Source organism: Sceloporus occidentalis, unplaced genomic scaffold, assembly GCF_023333645.1.
Source record: "Sceloporus occidentalis isolate IW3139 unplaced genomic scaffold, rSceOcc1.0.p SCAF_1, whole genome shotgun sequence".
In the NCBI taxonomy this organism is placed as follows: domain Eukaryota; kingdom Metazoa; phylum Chordata; class Lepidosauria; order Squamata; family Phrynosomatidae; genus Sceloporus; species Sceloporus occidentalis.
This window is the reverse complement of record NW_028316981.1, coordinates 79,500,467-79,516,283: the sequence shown is the minus strand read 5'-3', so window position 1 is coordinate 79,516,283 and position 15,817 is coordinate 79,500,467. Positions and strand designations below refer to the sequence as shown.

General features: G+C 44.7%; 1 protein-coding gene across 1 annotated transcript; it reads right to left on the bottom strand.

Moving 5' to 3' along the window:
* Positions 1 to 14,226: 14,226 nt before the first annotated feature.
* On the bottom strand, positions 14,227 to 15,584 carry LOC149321688 (alpha-2Db adrenergic receptor-like). The gene has a single exon (XM_089500704.1). It carries the CDS (start codon positions 15,582 to 15,584, stop codon positions 14,382 to 14,384), a length of 1,203 nt encoding a protein of 400 aa, XP_089356830.1. The 3' UTR covers positions 14,227 to 14,381.
* Positions 15,585 to 15,817: the final 233 nt, after the last annotated feature.

Genomic DNA, 15,817 nt, shown 5'->3' with positions numbered 1-15,817 from the left:
ATTAACTTCCGGCATCCCTTCAAGAATGGAGGACATGTTTGGATGTGGCTGACAGATTTGGATGTTGCATGAAGGGATGGATAGATGGGTACACATTTGGATGTTGCATGAAGGGATGGATAGACTGGGGACATGTTTGAATGTTGCATGAAGGGATGGACAGACTGGGGACACATTCGGATATTGCATGAAGGGATGGATAGACCGAGGACATGTTTGGATGTTGCATGAAGGGATGGATAGACTGAGGACACATTTGCATATTGCATGAAGGGATGGGTAGACTGAGGACATGTTCGGATGTTGCATGAAGGGATGGATAGACTGAAGACACGTTTGGATGTTGCATGAAGGGATGGATAGACTGGGGACACATTTGGATGTTGCATGAAGGGATGATGATGATGATGATGATGATGATGATGATGATGATGATGATGATGATACGTTTTATTTATAAACCGCTATTCCAAATAGATCATAGCAGTGTACAAGAAATTCAGTACGCAATACAATATAAAAATACAATGGACAATATACAATACATATATTGTATTGTATATAAGAATGTTGTCTTCCAGGCGAGGCCTGTTGTTGCTGGCCTGCCTCTCTCCCCCTCAAGATGGTGGTCGGAAGGAGGGTTCTTTGTCTTCCAGGCCAGGCCTCTCTCCCCCTCAAGATGGTGGTCGGAAGGAGGGTTCTTTGTCTTCCAGGCCAGGCCTCTCTCCCTCTCAAGATGGTGGTCGAAAGGAGGGTTCTTTGTCTTCCAGGATGGATAGACTGAGGACACGTTTGGATGTTGCATGAAGGGATGGATAGGATGAGGACACGTTTGGATGTTGCATGAAGGGATAGCATGAATGACAGGGAAGACACATTGGGATGTGGCTGTATGTATACTCAAGACCACACATGGCGGGAGTTGCGGGCATTGCTAAATTGTTGAAATAGAGTAAAAAATAGAAGGGGAAAAGAAAGGCTAGCATTCACGTGAAACTGGAACCAGGAAGTGGCCCCCTTCTTCACCTCGGAAGTGCAAAGGTTCTCAATGTTTTCAGAGCCCCACTGAGCATGCCCAAGGGTACCGATTCGAATTGGTGAATCCGCATGGTATGTACTGGTGTGATTATTTTGCACTCACTCCGCTTTGCCTCAGGGATGACCACAATTCCGTTCTTCATGTGAGATAATTAATCATGTGAATTGCCTTGGATTTGAATTGACTCTGGCCTGTTACAGACTGCCAAAATAAAGCTGCTTCGGGTCTCTTTGGAGGTATGCTGTTTAAATGATGCATGGGTCCTAAGAGTCTGGAGGTCGCACCAAAGCCACACTCCATTCCTAAGCACTGGAGTGCAGCTTTGGTGCAATTCCGGATTCATGCATCATTTAAACAGCATACCTCCAAAAAGACCCGAAGCAGCTTTATTTTGGCAGTCTGTAACAGGCCACTGCTTCCCTTCCCTTCTGATTTGCTTTGGATTGCAGTTCAAATTTCACATGTGATAAACTCCTATGATTCCACTTTAACTGGCATGCTGAATTCAATGGAATCCTGGAGTTTGTAGGCACCAGAGTTGTCTAGCTGAGAAATCTAAAAAACCCTCCCTAAACTGCAAATCCCAGAATTCCATAGGATGGAATCATCGTAGATACATTAGAATCATAGCACTATAATTGTGTGATATGAAAGGACTTCCACTCTAATGCAAACTGGAACTGACTGCCTCTCATCCTCACTAGGATTGCCACAGATTCTTCTTATGTGCTGGAAAGCTAATTCTCCATCTTTCCCTTTTCTTCGGAATACCTTAAATTCTTCTCCATGCTTTAGTCTTCCTCACAGAGCATTGACTTATTTCTCTCTCTCCATACACTCCATCTTCTTTAGCTGTAAGCAACATTCCTGAGAGGGGTGGAAGATCTGAATAGATGTGGGTTTTGAATGCACAAAACCACAGAGGCTGCAGGGTCAGATGGTAAAATCCATGACTGCTCCACATTTGGCTCAGTAAAGCAGCTTTGTGCACAGGGCTGAGCGCCAAGATTATCACCCCAATTTGGTCACATTCATATCTTCAGCATATTCCTTAACAGGAACAAATCAAGAAAAATGTGCCAGAGGAAAATACGAGCATGTTTTCAACAAATACATGATTTATTAATCTCCATAGACTTTGAACACCAGAGGGCAGCCCATGACCACACTGTCCCCAGTTAGAGACCCAAAAACATGGAAGGCAAATTTGTACAGAGTAAGAAGAAAAATGAATTGAACACCATTCCTCTTTATTATTAGCCTGTGACAGCCATTGCTAGTACTCGCATGAGAGATCAATGACAATTACAAGTGCTATAAGCTGTATTTTAGAGGAAGGAACTGGCAAAACCATCTCTGAGTATTCCATGTCTACGTAAACCTATTAAATTCATGGAGTCATCACAGGTTGACTGGCAACATGAAGGCACATACTCACATATGATGAGAACACTCACACATGCACAAAGACAAATATAAAAAAAACTCAATTCTCTTGTTTGGTGGTGTAATAGAAACATACATAACAAACAGAATATGTTAAGAGGCCATCTATGGGAGATTTTTAATTCTCTCCATCCATGCGAGTGTCTACCAGGAGAAGGACACTTGGTTAGTTTCAATTATACTCTTTGTCTTCCACTTTCTTAACAATGTTGGGAGACAGCACTGCAAAATCAAGCTAGTTCACCTCTAATCTTGGCTTTCCCAAAGTGGGTGGGTTTGTCTAATAGGCCTATTTAAATAAGTGCTACTCTGCCAACATTTCCAATTGTTACCAGTTGCCCCCACCATACCACTATGTGTACTTTTTTCACTCAAAGTCCTGTTATGATGGAAACATTTAGGTGCTTCTAGATAAGGCTTTTACAGTGGAATCACACTGCCTTATTAACCAGTTTATAGCTGTGTAAACATCATCATTTTCAATTTTAGCCATTGTTTACTATTGCCTCCTCTGTCTTATCAGGAAAAAAAAACATTTGGGGAGGTAGGTAGAATAGCTGTACAATGCCCTTTTTGAGTGATATTAGCTACTTCAGGCTATTTCATTAAGGTGATGCTGTGCACATTTAATAATAAAAATAAAAGGGAGGGGCAGGAAAAGGAAAATGGAGGAAGGCAGCAGCTACTTTAGAAACACCTTGAGTTGTCTGGCTAGTGACGGAAGTTGAAAGGAGAAATTGCCTCCAAAATTGCTGGCCTGCCCCCTTAGGGATCCTCAAGCAGAGAAGGAACAGCACACTCCAGTAGGAAGTTTGCCCAGGCTGTTTGGGGTGCACTAAATGAGGGGAGTAAGAAAAGCCCTGAAGGCTGTGGGGAGTAGTTGTCTGGAGCATAAGGAAAGAGGACTGTTTGTTTTATGCCTGGTATCAGCAGAGCAGCCTAGGCTGCAATATGGTGTTTGCCAAGCTGGGCTAGAAAGGCCCCAGGCTAGCAAGCATCTGGTCAGGTGTGGTGATGGTTCCTTAAATGTCATTGACCACATGTGATAAAAGTTAGAAGAGTGCCTACACCTTCAGAGGCATTTCTCCTTTTCATTCTTTGCATTCAACACTGGGCTGTGGCAGGAGAAAAGGCAAAAGAATGAGGCACAGAACATGAGAGTGTTTTGCTTTCAACATGATATTGTGTGCTCCACAATAAAAACCTGAGTAAACAAAATGAATAAACTCTCTTGTCAGGGAGCACCTATAAACTGGGCTTCCTGTCTCTAAAAGTGAAGGAGGCCGGAAGTCCCTTTATGTTGTAAAGTTAATACTATAGTATAAAATTTAGAGATACAATAAGAACAACATTTTCACAACACCATCCAAATGACAGTCCAACATTAAAATAAACTCACCTATTTCACTGTGTGTCTCTGGCTGTATTCTTCTCTTCAGATTACTGGATCTCATGCCCACACTATTTTGTGGCCAAAAGTTCCCTAGACTAATTGTGGATTAGCTGGAAAGAATGTCAGAGCAAACAGACTCAAAATTAAGGGAGCTGGAAATTATTTGTATGAGTTACATTCATAGCTGCTCAATATCAGGTCAAATAGTGTATATACTTGTGTATAAGTCTAGAAATTTTAGTCAAACTTTTGACTCAAAAAACCTGGGGTGACTTATTCGTGGGTCAGCATAAGTACTGTATTCTAATTCTCCTTTTAAAAAAAGAACCATCCCCTTCTCTGAGTAAAGTGACAAAAGGTGAGAGCTTATGTAAGTTGAAGGCTTTCATGGCAGGCATCTATAGGTTTTTTTTTGGGGGGGGGGGTCGGGCTATGTGGCCATTTCTAGAAGAGTATGTTCCTGACATTTTGCCAGCATCTGTGTTTGGCATCCTCAGAGAAAGATGCCAGCCACAGATGCTGGAAAAACATTAGGAACAAACTCTTTTAGAACATGGCCACATAGCCCGAAAAACCCACAAAAACCTATGGTGAGAGCTTAGTTTGTCCTGGGAGCATCTAAAAAAAGTTCTGACCCCTTGACTCTCTCTTCTGCAGCACCGCTTCTGACCTTTTTGAATGCCTGGGCAGGAAAATGGCAGTGGTAGTAGCTCTTTAGTGCTTCCTCTCAAAGGCACACCAAGAGAAATCAGGCTTTGAAGGATTTACATGGAGAGAAAGACATTTTAAATCAGCTCCAGCCTCCCAGGCTGCATCCAAGACACGGGATAGAAGCAGGGATTATCGATCAGCTTTCCGACTTCTAAAAAGTGCTGGTGCAGCATGGCTTGGACCCGGCTGGGACTCAGGCTGATGGTGGCCGACGATTCGGTGGCAAATTAGTGTGTGATAATCCCCACCTCCATCCCAGGCCCAGGTGCAGCTCAGGAGGCTGGAGCCAATTTAAAATGCCAAGTGGGCAAAATCACGCCACCTTTTATTTTTGAGATTTTCATGAAAGTAAAAAGCAGCGTGATTTTGTGACTTTTTCCATGGGTTAATGTAGTGTTAATGCTCAAATAGCTCAATGTCGTCTGAAAACAATCCTGCTTTTGCGGGATATTCCCTGATTTAAACCCCATTTATCCATGGGATTTGGGCACTTCTCTCCCATGTGATAAGGTCCTCTGTCTCTGTTGCCAATGATCAAAAAGGCTCTAGAAACCATGGAAAAAAACCTACAGAACCTGTGTAGCAGGAGCGATACATTGCAAGCAATAACTGTTTTTTCAAACCACTTCCCAATCTTTCCAGCTGCAGTTTGACACTGCTTTAACTGCCACGGCTCCATCCCATGTAATCCTGGGATTACCAGTTTGTTGTGGCACCAGAGCACTCTAACAGGGAAGGCTAAATATATCACAAAACTTCAAATCTCAGAATTCCATCACATTGAGCCATGGCAGTTAAAGCAGTGTCAAACTGCATTAATTCTGCAGTTTAGATGCCGCCAAAGTGTGTTACTATATGTCACATTCCATTTTGAGTGCAATCTATTTCTCTGTCTATTTCTTAGTAGTTGAGTGAAAGCTTGAAAACTTACTTTTTTTGCACTGCAGCTCCCACACATCCCCTCACCATGATTTTAAGAGTTGTAAAAAAATGATATTAACTTTTCCAGGCTCTAGCTGAATGGAGAAAATGTTATGAAGGGCTTCTGGCTGGCTATAGCTTGTACAGTATTTGGTATCACAGGAAGAAAGTAGAGGTCAGCGCCCTCCCTCCAACAACAGAGCCTGGGCCAAACCAAAACAAATTATGGATGTTTCACTGAACCTATGGTTCCCAGTCAGACTCCTTATCTTACAGCATCACTGAATTTGGAAGTTAAAGTGAGCCCAGGATCTTGGAGTTGAGCCCTCTTGGTTGTGGAATCCAGCTCCCATGGCGCCAACAGCTGTTTTTAGATAGGTGAAGGGTCAATGTTTCAAGTTTTTCTATTTTGAGCCACAAAGCTGGGGAAATTAGTCAGCCTCTGGCCTCTGCAATGTCTGAGCCAAGAAGCCTGGCCAGCCTGGCTCTCTCAAAATCACTCCCACCCTCACTCACAAGGAGGCACCCTTTGTGTGCACACAATCTCTGTCCACAAATCCCATTGGGGCCCCTTTGCATCCTTCCAGATCCTTCTTGCTTCCTGACATAGGCTTCACAAATTGCCAGCCTCACCCTTAGCCCTTTCCCCTGGAATTTTGGAGCAAAGGAGTTCCACCTCATCTCTTCCTACAAAAGACTTCCTCCCATTTCCTTGAGTCTCAGTTCTATGTTGTTCCTTTCATCAGCCCTCAGCAATGGCTGCAACATGGCAGCAGCTGCCTTAGCAGGAGATTGCCAGAGTGTTGATCCTGATGTGTGAATTTGCTCTGGACCTGGGAAATATCACGGTTTTGAAACTACACCTCCCAGAATACCTGGAGCAGTTCTGGTATTTATAGTACAAAAGGTAATTTCCCCACACTCTGGGCCTGAATTTCTACAGGACCCTATAATACGATGTTGCTGTGTCCACCCATCTACTCTGTCTTTCATTTAATGGAGGTTTAAGCAAAAACACTGCTGCAGTTGCTAATTCCACACCCACTCACTTCCAGTGAACAAGAAAGGGACCAGGAAAGTATGGGAAGTGATGAGGGATTGCCATACAGATCAGCTCTTCATCCATCTATGGAGTTTTTCTCATTGCCAGTGGTACATCTTGGTAATTCCAGATTAGTCTCCAACAACCAGGCACTGTCTGGATGTTTTGGACCACAACCCACTGCCATCTCTTACCATTGACCTGCTAGGTGGGAATAATTGGAATGGTGTCTCAAATGGCTGGAGGGCACCACATTAAGAAAGTCTACTTACAGGTTCTTTTCAGAAGGTTGTGAGCAGTAATGTATTTAAGTCTTGTATTTTACTAAACAAGTCAAGTCTCAAGTCTCTACCTACAAGTCTTGAGTCACAAGTCCTTGCAGGACACTTTCAAGTCAAGTCTCAAATATGGGAGCCAACTATAACAGGGGGGAAAAAAGAGGCAGAATGCATTTCTCAGAGGGAAACAGCAAATGCATTAGGCAACGGGATTGAGGTGGAAGGATACTTTTAAAGGTTTTCAGGCCCATTGCCTAACTGGCTTGTTGTTGCCCTCTGAGAATCACACCCTGCACTCAGGGTTTGAGGCAGTGGTTGAGATCTGCTCAGCAGACTGTCTCCACTGCAAATCAAAGCCTTCTAAAGCTTTTGAAAGGTTTTAGAAGGATCCTCAAGCCCATTGCCTAACACATTTGCTATTCCCTTGCAAGAAATACATCCCACACTCTGAGGGCAAGTCTTACCTGTGGCTCAAAGTGAATGATGCCAGCAAGTTGATCACTGAAATTATACACGTCATGAGTCAAGTCAGTTCACCATCTTTGCCAAATCAAGTCCAAGCTGAGTCATTTAAGCAACTTGTCCAAGAAGCTTATCGCACAGTTTTTTAAACGTTTTGATGTTCAAATGCAAATGGAATGGATTTTATCACATGGCCTCATTAGTGAGACGTTTTCACCTGGTTCCCTTTCCATCCCGAGTGAAATGTTTCTGACAATTGTCTTCCGTCCTTCCTTTCCAGTAAACGTTATGAGGCTGTAAAAACCACTGCGTGCAATATCTTTGGCGTCCTGATTGTGCCCCCGTCCGATCCCTACCGTTATGACATGCCATGAGACCACTCCTCCAGACTTATCTTCCCTTACTACTTTTCCTTCCAAGATGTGATATTGAGTTGATCTCCCCAAAATTATTGAACACTTTGGATTAAAGACATTTGTTTATATCATCAATAAAGCAGGATTCAGTGTATGCTACCAGAACAAGATTTGAGGACAGGCCACTGTAAAACAGATATTTTAATACTGAAACATTCTTCTTTTTCAACCCTGCCCCCCTTTTATAATAACAATATCCTGTTTTGAGGAAAAATAACAATTTGAGGATGCAACATGGGAAATGCATGGAATGCTGGTGCCACAAACATAATTCCTCAATTATTTTCTGGGACACCAAAGGTAAGGTGATTACATGCAAATTGCAAAATATTTTTAGTAATGACATATTTAATGTTAAAGCATAATGACACTATATGTGTTTGATTATTGGTACCTAATGAAATTGCAAATGAAAGATATTTTCTTCTTGTACACATTGTAATCACCATTGTTACCATTACTAGTTTTTATTTATTTATTTATTTATTTATTTATTTGGATCTGCATGTAGCATGTGTACAATACAGATATATCTGATGTGTTTAATAAAGATATGGAAATAACTCTTTTGCTGGTTTCTGCTTTCAGTCACTTAAAGGCCAGCATTTTCTTTCCTGGTTGCACTGCATGTTGACAGTAGCAATTACTAGACATTTATTACATTTATTACATAACATAGTAAAAGATTGTTACTAATTTTTTCCCTTATATTTCATACACTACGAAGTGTTATGGTAAAACATGTTACATGTTGTTTGTATTCTTCTTTGTCACACGTGAATCCATTATGATGGATAAGACACCACAGAATACTGCACAATTGGGGACTGTGGATCTGCCCTAAGCTCCCTTTGAAAATCGTGCCCAATTTCTCAAGTACACATGTACAAAAAAAGGGGACAGACGGGGTGCATTTGCATGGGACCTGGCTGTTCAGTGATATCCATTCACAGCCAGGTCCAAGAACGATAAAAGGTCATCTTCTCCCTTAACAGTGTGCGATAACAATCATTCTAATCATGTTAACATATCGCTAAGAACACTTAACGTGGTAGCATTGGTCCTCATCCCATTTCACGATCTGTCTGCTTTCTTAACAGGAACGGAACGGGAAAACTGTGAGTGTGATAAGCTTCCAAGTCAATTGACTTGAGTCTTATCACTGGCTTTAAATATTGCTTTATTTGTGAAGATCACAACTAGTGTGTGTGTGTGTGTGCGTGTTTAAATAAGAAAGCAAGCACACTATGTGGTGAGCAGCATTACCCTCAGTGGGCTTTGTTGTGCCTGTATGCCAAAGCTGTGCCTGTTTATCATTGGCCCCTTCCTCTACCATTTTCTGGATTATTATTTGGAGGCCCCAGACTGTGGAGTATTTGATGTCCAGGTCAAGTTGCACCCCACCATGATTGGGTTGATGACTGAGGATGGAAATGCCAAAGCTCCTGGCTGAGATTTCCTGTTTTCAGCCTTTGGCCAACAGGCAAAAAAAGGCTGTTTCTCTTCCCCCAACTGACACCTCCAGAGGGAAATCACAGAGAGATGGGAGGGGGAGTGAGAATAGCAAGAGGGTCAAGGGGTAGCCAAGAAACATCCTGAGAACTTATTGCTTTTCCTACCTCCTTGCACAACCATTAACTATACAGCTCCCTTGGGGCCCATCCCTCCATTCAGACATCAAAGTCAATTTCCATTCTTATTGTCCCCCCTCACCCTCCAGCTGGCTGTAGCTCAGAGAAGGGTTATAGGCACATCAGCATTCAAGTACAAGCCCAACTGCCTCCCCAGCCCACTGCCTTGGATGGAGAAAGTAATTTATTCCCAATACACTTGACCTTTGATTCAAACAACAAGTAGAGCTCTGCCAAATACTGGTCATTACAGAGGGGCACACCAAAAATGCAGGGCATGCTCTTTGGTGACAAAACTTCTTGCAGCAGTCTGTCTCTGGGAGGGAGAAATACAGCAGGCAAACATTGTTTTGAAAGGATGCAAGAAAGTTCACTGAAAACACAGTCTTATCATCCAATTGTCCCAGTTTCACAGGGACAGATTCAGGGACGTAGCTAGGATTTTAGGAAAGGGGGGGGGGGGTCCAGACTAAGTTTCACCATTATAATGGGGCTTGGGTGTGGCGGCGCAGCAGCACACACCATTCATTTTTCTAATAGAAGGGGGGGTCCGGACCCCAAGAACCCCCCCCCCTTGGCTACGTTCCTGACAGATTAATTCTCTTTCATCCCACTTTTTAGTTGTTTTTAAAATGCCCCAGGATCTAGTTCCTCCTCCCACTTTTGCTCTTTACCTCGGTTTACTTCAAATCACTGCAAACTGAGTAAAAAGAACAAAAAAAATCAGTTTGCAATCAGTAGGGGAGAGAGGAGGAGGTGGAATCGTGCCTTTTCCAGAAGGCGCAAGCAAAAGCAAACTGCTGCAGCCTTTTCTAGCGTGTGTGTTCTCCCTCATTATCCCCAATTTGATGACACCCCAGTGTTGCTTGACCATGCATTTTGGGTTTCATCTGTGAAATGTTGGGGGGTATGCAGAACACAAGAGTCCAGGAGGACTCTTCCCATCAGGGATGCAGCCAGATAGGGTTGCTCAGGTGAGATAGTTCCAGAAGACCTCCTGCCCCCCCATCCCTGTTTCCCTCCAGAAAGATTGTTTCACACTCTATCACTGTTGAAGAGTTTGGGAAAGTTATATTTTGGATAACAAGTCCCAGATTCTCCTATCCATGTCAGATGGGCAGCCTGAGGACTGCCATCAGCACAGAACAATACACATGCAAATCACTCCTGCATCCCCAGGCTCACACAGTATATATATATACCCACTTTTTTCCAGGCAAGCATTCTTGAAGATACCAGCCACAGATGCTGGCAAAAGGAAGAAAATCTTCTAGAACATGGCCACATAGCCTGAAAAAACCACAAAAAACTATGGATGCCGGCCATTGCACATCTTCTACTTCACATATGGGAATTGTAATCAAAAAATGTGACAACCTCCCCTCCCAGCTATGATGTCTTGTAAGTAGGGTGGCCATGGATATGAAAGAGGACAGAGCTCCTGCATCTTTATCCATGGAAACAAAGGAGGAATTTCAGCAGTGGTTGTAACTTGTCACAGAAAATGCCTGTTCAAATTTGTTTGCTATACAATGTATGAGAACTTTATCCTCTGTTGCATCTGGGCACAGCTTTTCTTTTTCTTTTCTTTAATTTCTTTGGTCTCTTGCTTTCCTTTCCTCAAGCCAATGTGGTCCTGTCACATCTAATTGGATTCTTTTTTTATGACGCAGATGTTGGGGTCTCTACATGGTGTAAAATCCACTTATTTGTCCACCTCTACCACACATTTTCTCTTTTCAGGATTGCCAAGTTACAGTCCAGAGGCATACTTTGCCCCTTTAAGACTACCACATAAAACAGAAGCTCACCTTCATTTCTTCCCTCCACCTCCCCAACAGAAATACCCCCACACAAATACCTCCTGTGCACTACACCAAGAATTGTGCTTGCTATGCAAGTGAAGACAAGAGCATAAGGAATTAACAGTCAAGGAAAAGTTATGCCCCTCCCATTTAATTGGTAGTTACCTTCAAATGAATGTAATGTCAGGAGTGGAAAACCTGTTGCCTCCAGATGTTGCTAGACTACCACTCCCACCTGCTTGTACCATTTGGCTATTCTGTCTAGGGATGATGGGAACTGGAGTCCAACTTAATCGAGAATGTCACAAATTTCCCACTGCTAATAGAAAGGGTCTGAACAAGTATCTAGATGCAGGGACAGTCCTCCTGTGACAGTGCCTCCCTCTAACTCTCAACACCCTTCCCAAGCAGATGTGCAAGGTAACACCTTACACAGAGGTAGGTTGGGTAACAAACCAAATGTACAGTCAGCTCTCTGTATCCACTGATTTTTATCTATGGGCTCAAGCATCGGATTACCAGCCATATTAATAAAAAGCAAAGACCCTCTATTTGGTATGTGTGTGTGTTGGACAGGAAAAAATCCAAAATTCACAGTTGGGCAAATATCTTTAATAAAAACAATCAGAAGTTCACAAAAGTGTGTGCAAATTTTTAACCCTGTGAAATCAGGAGTGGGCTGATTAGGGGAAGCAACCAGGTATTACCATCTGTTTTGGCACTAGATCCATGGCACATCCAATACATTCACATAGGGAAGTAGGCCACTGGCACTTTTCAAAAACCCCAGGGGGAAAAAAGAAAGGTGAGTAGAAAATTTTAGCTGTTCTCCCCAGACAGGAACCACCAGGAAGGATATTCTGGCCTGTATGCTGGAAGATGTTTGAAATATGTCAGGTAACAGGGAAGCTTAACTGTTGTGGGAGATATACTGGATGTTTAAAGGGATGGATAGTCTGTTTGTGTGGTGTTACATCTACTTGGGTGGGCAGTCAAAGCCCGGACCCACCATAAGTCATAGAATGCAGAGTTCAGAGAAAGTTGCCACCCTGCGTTTCCTCCTTAAACAGGCCCTAAACCTTAAATAGCTGCAGAATGAACAGAAATTAAATAGCCATAACTCCCCATCCCTGTTTACTATATGAAGAAAAGCTACCTCTGTTGAATGTGTGCCTGACACACAGTAATGAAAGGACAGGAAAAGGGACAGATTCTCTAGAAACAAAACACAGGTATGGAGCAGTTGAAACGTGAACTTGAGTATTTAAGGAGGTTGTATTTAAAGGAACCAGTATTCAAGGGGGTTGTGTTTGGAACCATGCCATGTACATGGGTTAACAATGAACAAGCCCTTGGGCCAGAGGTTTGCAAGGGATATATCTGAGAAACAAGGCAGCTGTGCTAAGGGACCAGCTCCAACCAGTGGAACTTACTCCTACAAACAAACTAGAGTAACAGGAAAAGCCAGACATTTCCAAGTAGCTGGATGCAGGTGCTGCCTGCACTCACCACTCTTGCTACCTGAAAGGCCCAGTACGTCTCCCTAGTATGACCAAAAGCAAGAGAACAAATATATCTGGAGTAGCAACACCAGCTGGAAACACCTTAGGGTCTGGGTGTAAGAAAAAGTCATTTCTTTAAAGCCAAACATCCCAGAGTCCTATCTCCAGGCTGAGCCGTTGCCTCACCCAAAACAGTCAACAAGTCCCGTGGACATGGTGTGACTGACAGAAAGCCATTTTTCAATGCCCTTTGCTGGCATCTGTCCAGCAGTGGGATCTGGGGCAATGCTTCTCAGACCTGAAGCCAGATGGCTGGCTGACTCATTCTGTGTCTGGTCTTCCTTTTGCTTTGCTCAGCTCTCCTCTAATCTGCAAAGAAACAGGCTAGGCAGAGACACAAGGCAGATACCCCGAAAGCCAAGCACTTAGTCCCTGAAACAAGGGATGGGCTGAACAAATAACGACCAGAATGGTTTTTGCCCAGCACCACCCTAGTCCCTGCAGGAAATCTGCTCCCAAGGAAAACACCACTTTCCACCAGCCTTCTCCTGTTTTTCAAAATCACAGTAATGGGCTGACCAGCCTCTTGTTCAAGTCTTTGTTTTCTGCTCCTGCACCCAGTGCCCTCGGGGAAATGAATGACTTTTGCCAAGTCTCCCTGTATTGCTGCTTTCTCTGAAAAGGGTGTGGGCCACAAATCCAGCACTTCAGGCCTAAAGGTGACACAGAAATCATGTTCAGAGTCAGTATGCCTCTGGCTATGAGGCACTGAGATCAAAAAAGAGGGTATCATGGCTATATATCCACCATGTCTTCTTTGTGAGTTTCCCAGAGCTAATGATAGTGAATTGTCACCCAGACCTTCCGTCTGACCTAGAAAGGCACTTTTTATATTCTTCATATGCCCACAGTTCCCTCGAAAGATTGAGTGAATCTTTCAGTTTTGCTTTCTCCCTCATTCAATTTCTTTTCAAACCTCCAATCTTTTCTGTCCTGTTTATGAAGACATGTGTGAATTTTGGAATGTTCTTGCTTTAGGTGAAGAGCCAAACAAAATGTCACTGTAACTGTGGAATGATATATTTGGAGGAGGAGAAGCAATTGAGATCTTTAGTCCCAGCACAGAAACAAGTCACTGCATTTAATTTTTTTGCTTCCACAGTCCTTAGCCATCTCCCCCCTGCATACAGAGCATTCTGACAAAGAAATGGTGTGAAGCTCCCAGGGGCAAGAACATTTCAGGAACATGGATTTACACTGATCTCTGAGTGTGAACAATGTAACTTAAACCCCTAAGCCAAAGCAGCAGAGAGGAGAGCACTAACCCGTTTGCTTTTATAGCAGGAATGACAAAACTTTGTGATTATTCTGCCACAAGTGAAAAAAAATGGGTTTTGTGACCCATCTCCCCAACCACCATGCCAGTTTTTTTCTGGAGAGACAGACAGGTGTGTAAACTGGATTCTAGGCCACTGCCAGACCAAATAAACCTGGCATATTACCTGGTACACATGGCAGGCCAAATAAGCTATGTGTATCACTTGGCACACTTATGTCACTGGCACATTACTCCAGCTTTGTTGGATGTTTGCTGGTATAACTGGCAGCAAAAATATTCAGTTATCAGCCAGCATCCATCAGTTACCTGCTTTACAACCCCAGGCCCCCAGTCTCCTGTGCACCACTGTGTGTCTTTCTCTCACACCCACACTTCACCAGTCCTCTGGCAGGATCCTCATTTTCCACAAGTAAGTGGGTCAGCCCGGGACAGAAGGTGCTGGAAGGCTCGGCGGAAGTCCCGGTTGAAGACAGTATAAATGATGGGGTTGAAACTGCTATTGCAGTAACCGATCCAGAAAAAGAATTTGAAGAGAGGCTTGGAGATGCAGCAATCCTTCCCAAGCACAGATTCAAGGCTATATGTGAAGAAAAACGGGAACCAGCAGAGCACAAACGCCCCAATGATGAAAGCCAGGGCAAAGGTGAACCTGCGCTCCCGGGCCTGCATCAGCCGGTTGGTGGAGACGGACATGTCCCGGCTTCTGCGGTGCTGCTGGCTGGAGGACATGGACCAAGAGAGCCGGGGGGCCCTACGGAGCCTGGCCCCACTGTTCCCCAGCTCTTCCACCCTCCATTGGCGAGAGAGCCGAGGCAAGCCTGGCTGGGCGTGGGCAAGCTGGCTATGCTCCAGGACTGCACTCTGCACTTCCCCGGAGTGGTGCTGGATGCTCACTCTGCTGGCATCACACTTAGCCACAGAGATGAGGTTGGGGTAGGACATGCGTCTTGCTGCATTGACCACCGAGTTCCTGTGCTTGGCCACATGGTAGATTCGGCAGTAGACAGCCACCATGATGAGGCAGGGGGCGTAGAAGGAGGCTGTGCAGGAGGCCAGGACGTACCAGGTGTCATCGTGCAGCAAGCACACCTGGTCCTCGTGTGTGGACTTGAAAAGGGGTGGCAGGGAGACAAAGGCGGCAATGGCCCAGACGGCCGCAATCATGCCCTTGACCCTCCGGGGGCTCCTTTTCAGGTTGTACCGGGCAGCTCGGGTGACTGCCCAATATCGATCCAGGCTGATGGCGCAGAGATGCATGATGGAGGCTGTACAGAAGAGCACATCCAGAGATAGGTAGAGCCGGCACCAAAGGTTGCCAAAGCACCAGTAGTCCATGATCTCATTAGCCAAGGAGAAGGGGATGATGAGGGTGGCTACCAGGATGTCCGCCGCAGCCAGAGACACCAAGAAGAGGTTCTGTGGGGCCCGGAGAGCCCGGCTGGTGTAGACAGCCAGCACCACCAACACATTCCCCATGAGCGTCACGAGGGCCACTGTCAGCACCGCCATCAGGATGAGCGCTGTGGCCAGAGGTGAGTAGGGAAGGCCGTCAGGCACCCACTCACTCAGATTGCCAGTTCCATTTTGCTGGGGCTCCATCCCATTGGTCCCCAGACCAGGCCATGGGGGGCCCCAAGAGATGCCCGTGTGTCACTCACAGGCACCCAGGTCTCGCTCGGGCCCACTTACAATGCTGAGGTAGCTTCACGGCTGTGGGTGCTCCAGAGCAGGGGGGTGCCAAAAGCAGCTTTCCTCTTACCAGGTGCCATCCTAGACTGGGGGGAACCAAATGCCCCAGCCCTGAGAGAGATCCTGATGTGCCACATCAGATG

Coding starts and splice junctions, on each gene's coding strand:
- LOC149321688 (XM_089500704.1), bottom strand. CDS start 15,584: ATGGAGCCCCAGCAAAATGGAACTGGCAATCTGAGTGAGTGGGTGCCT.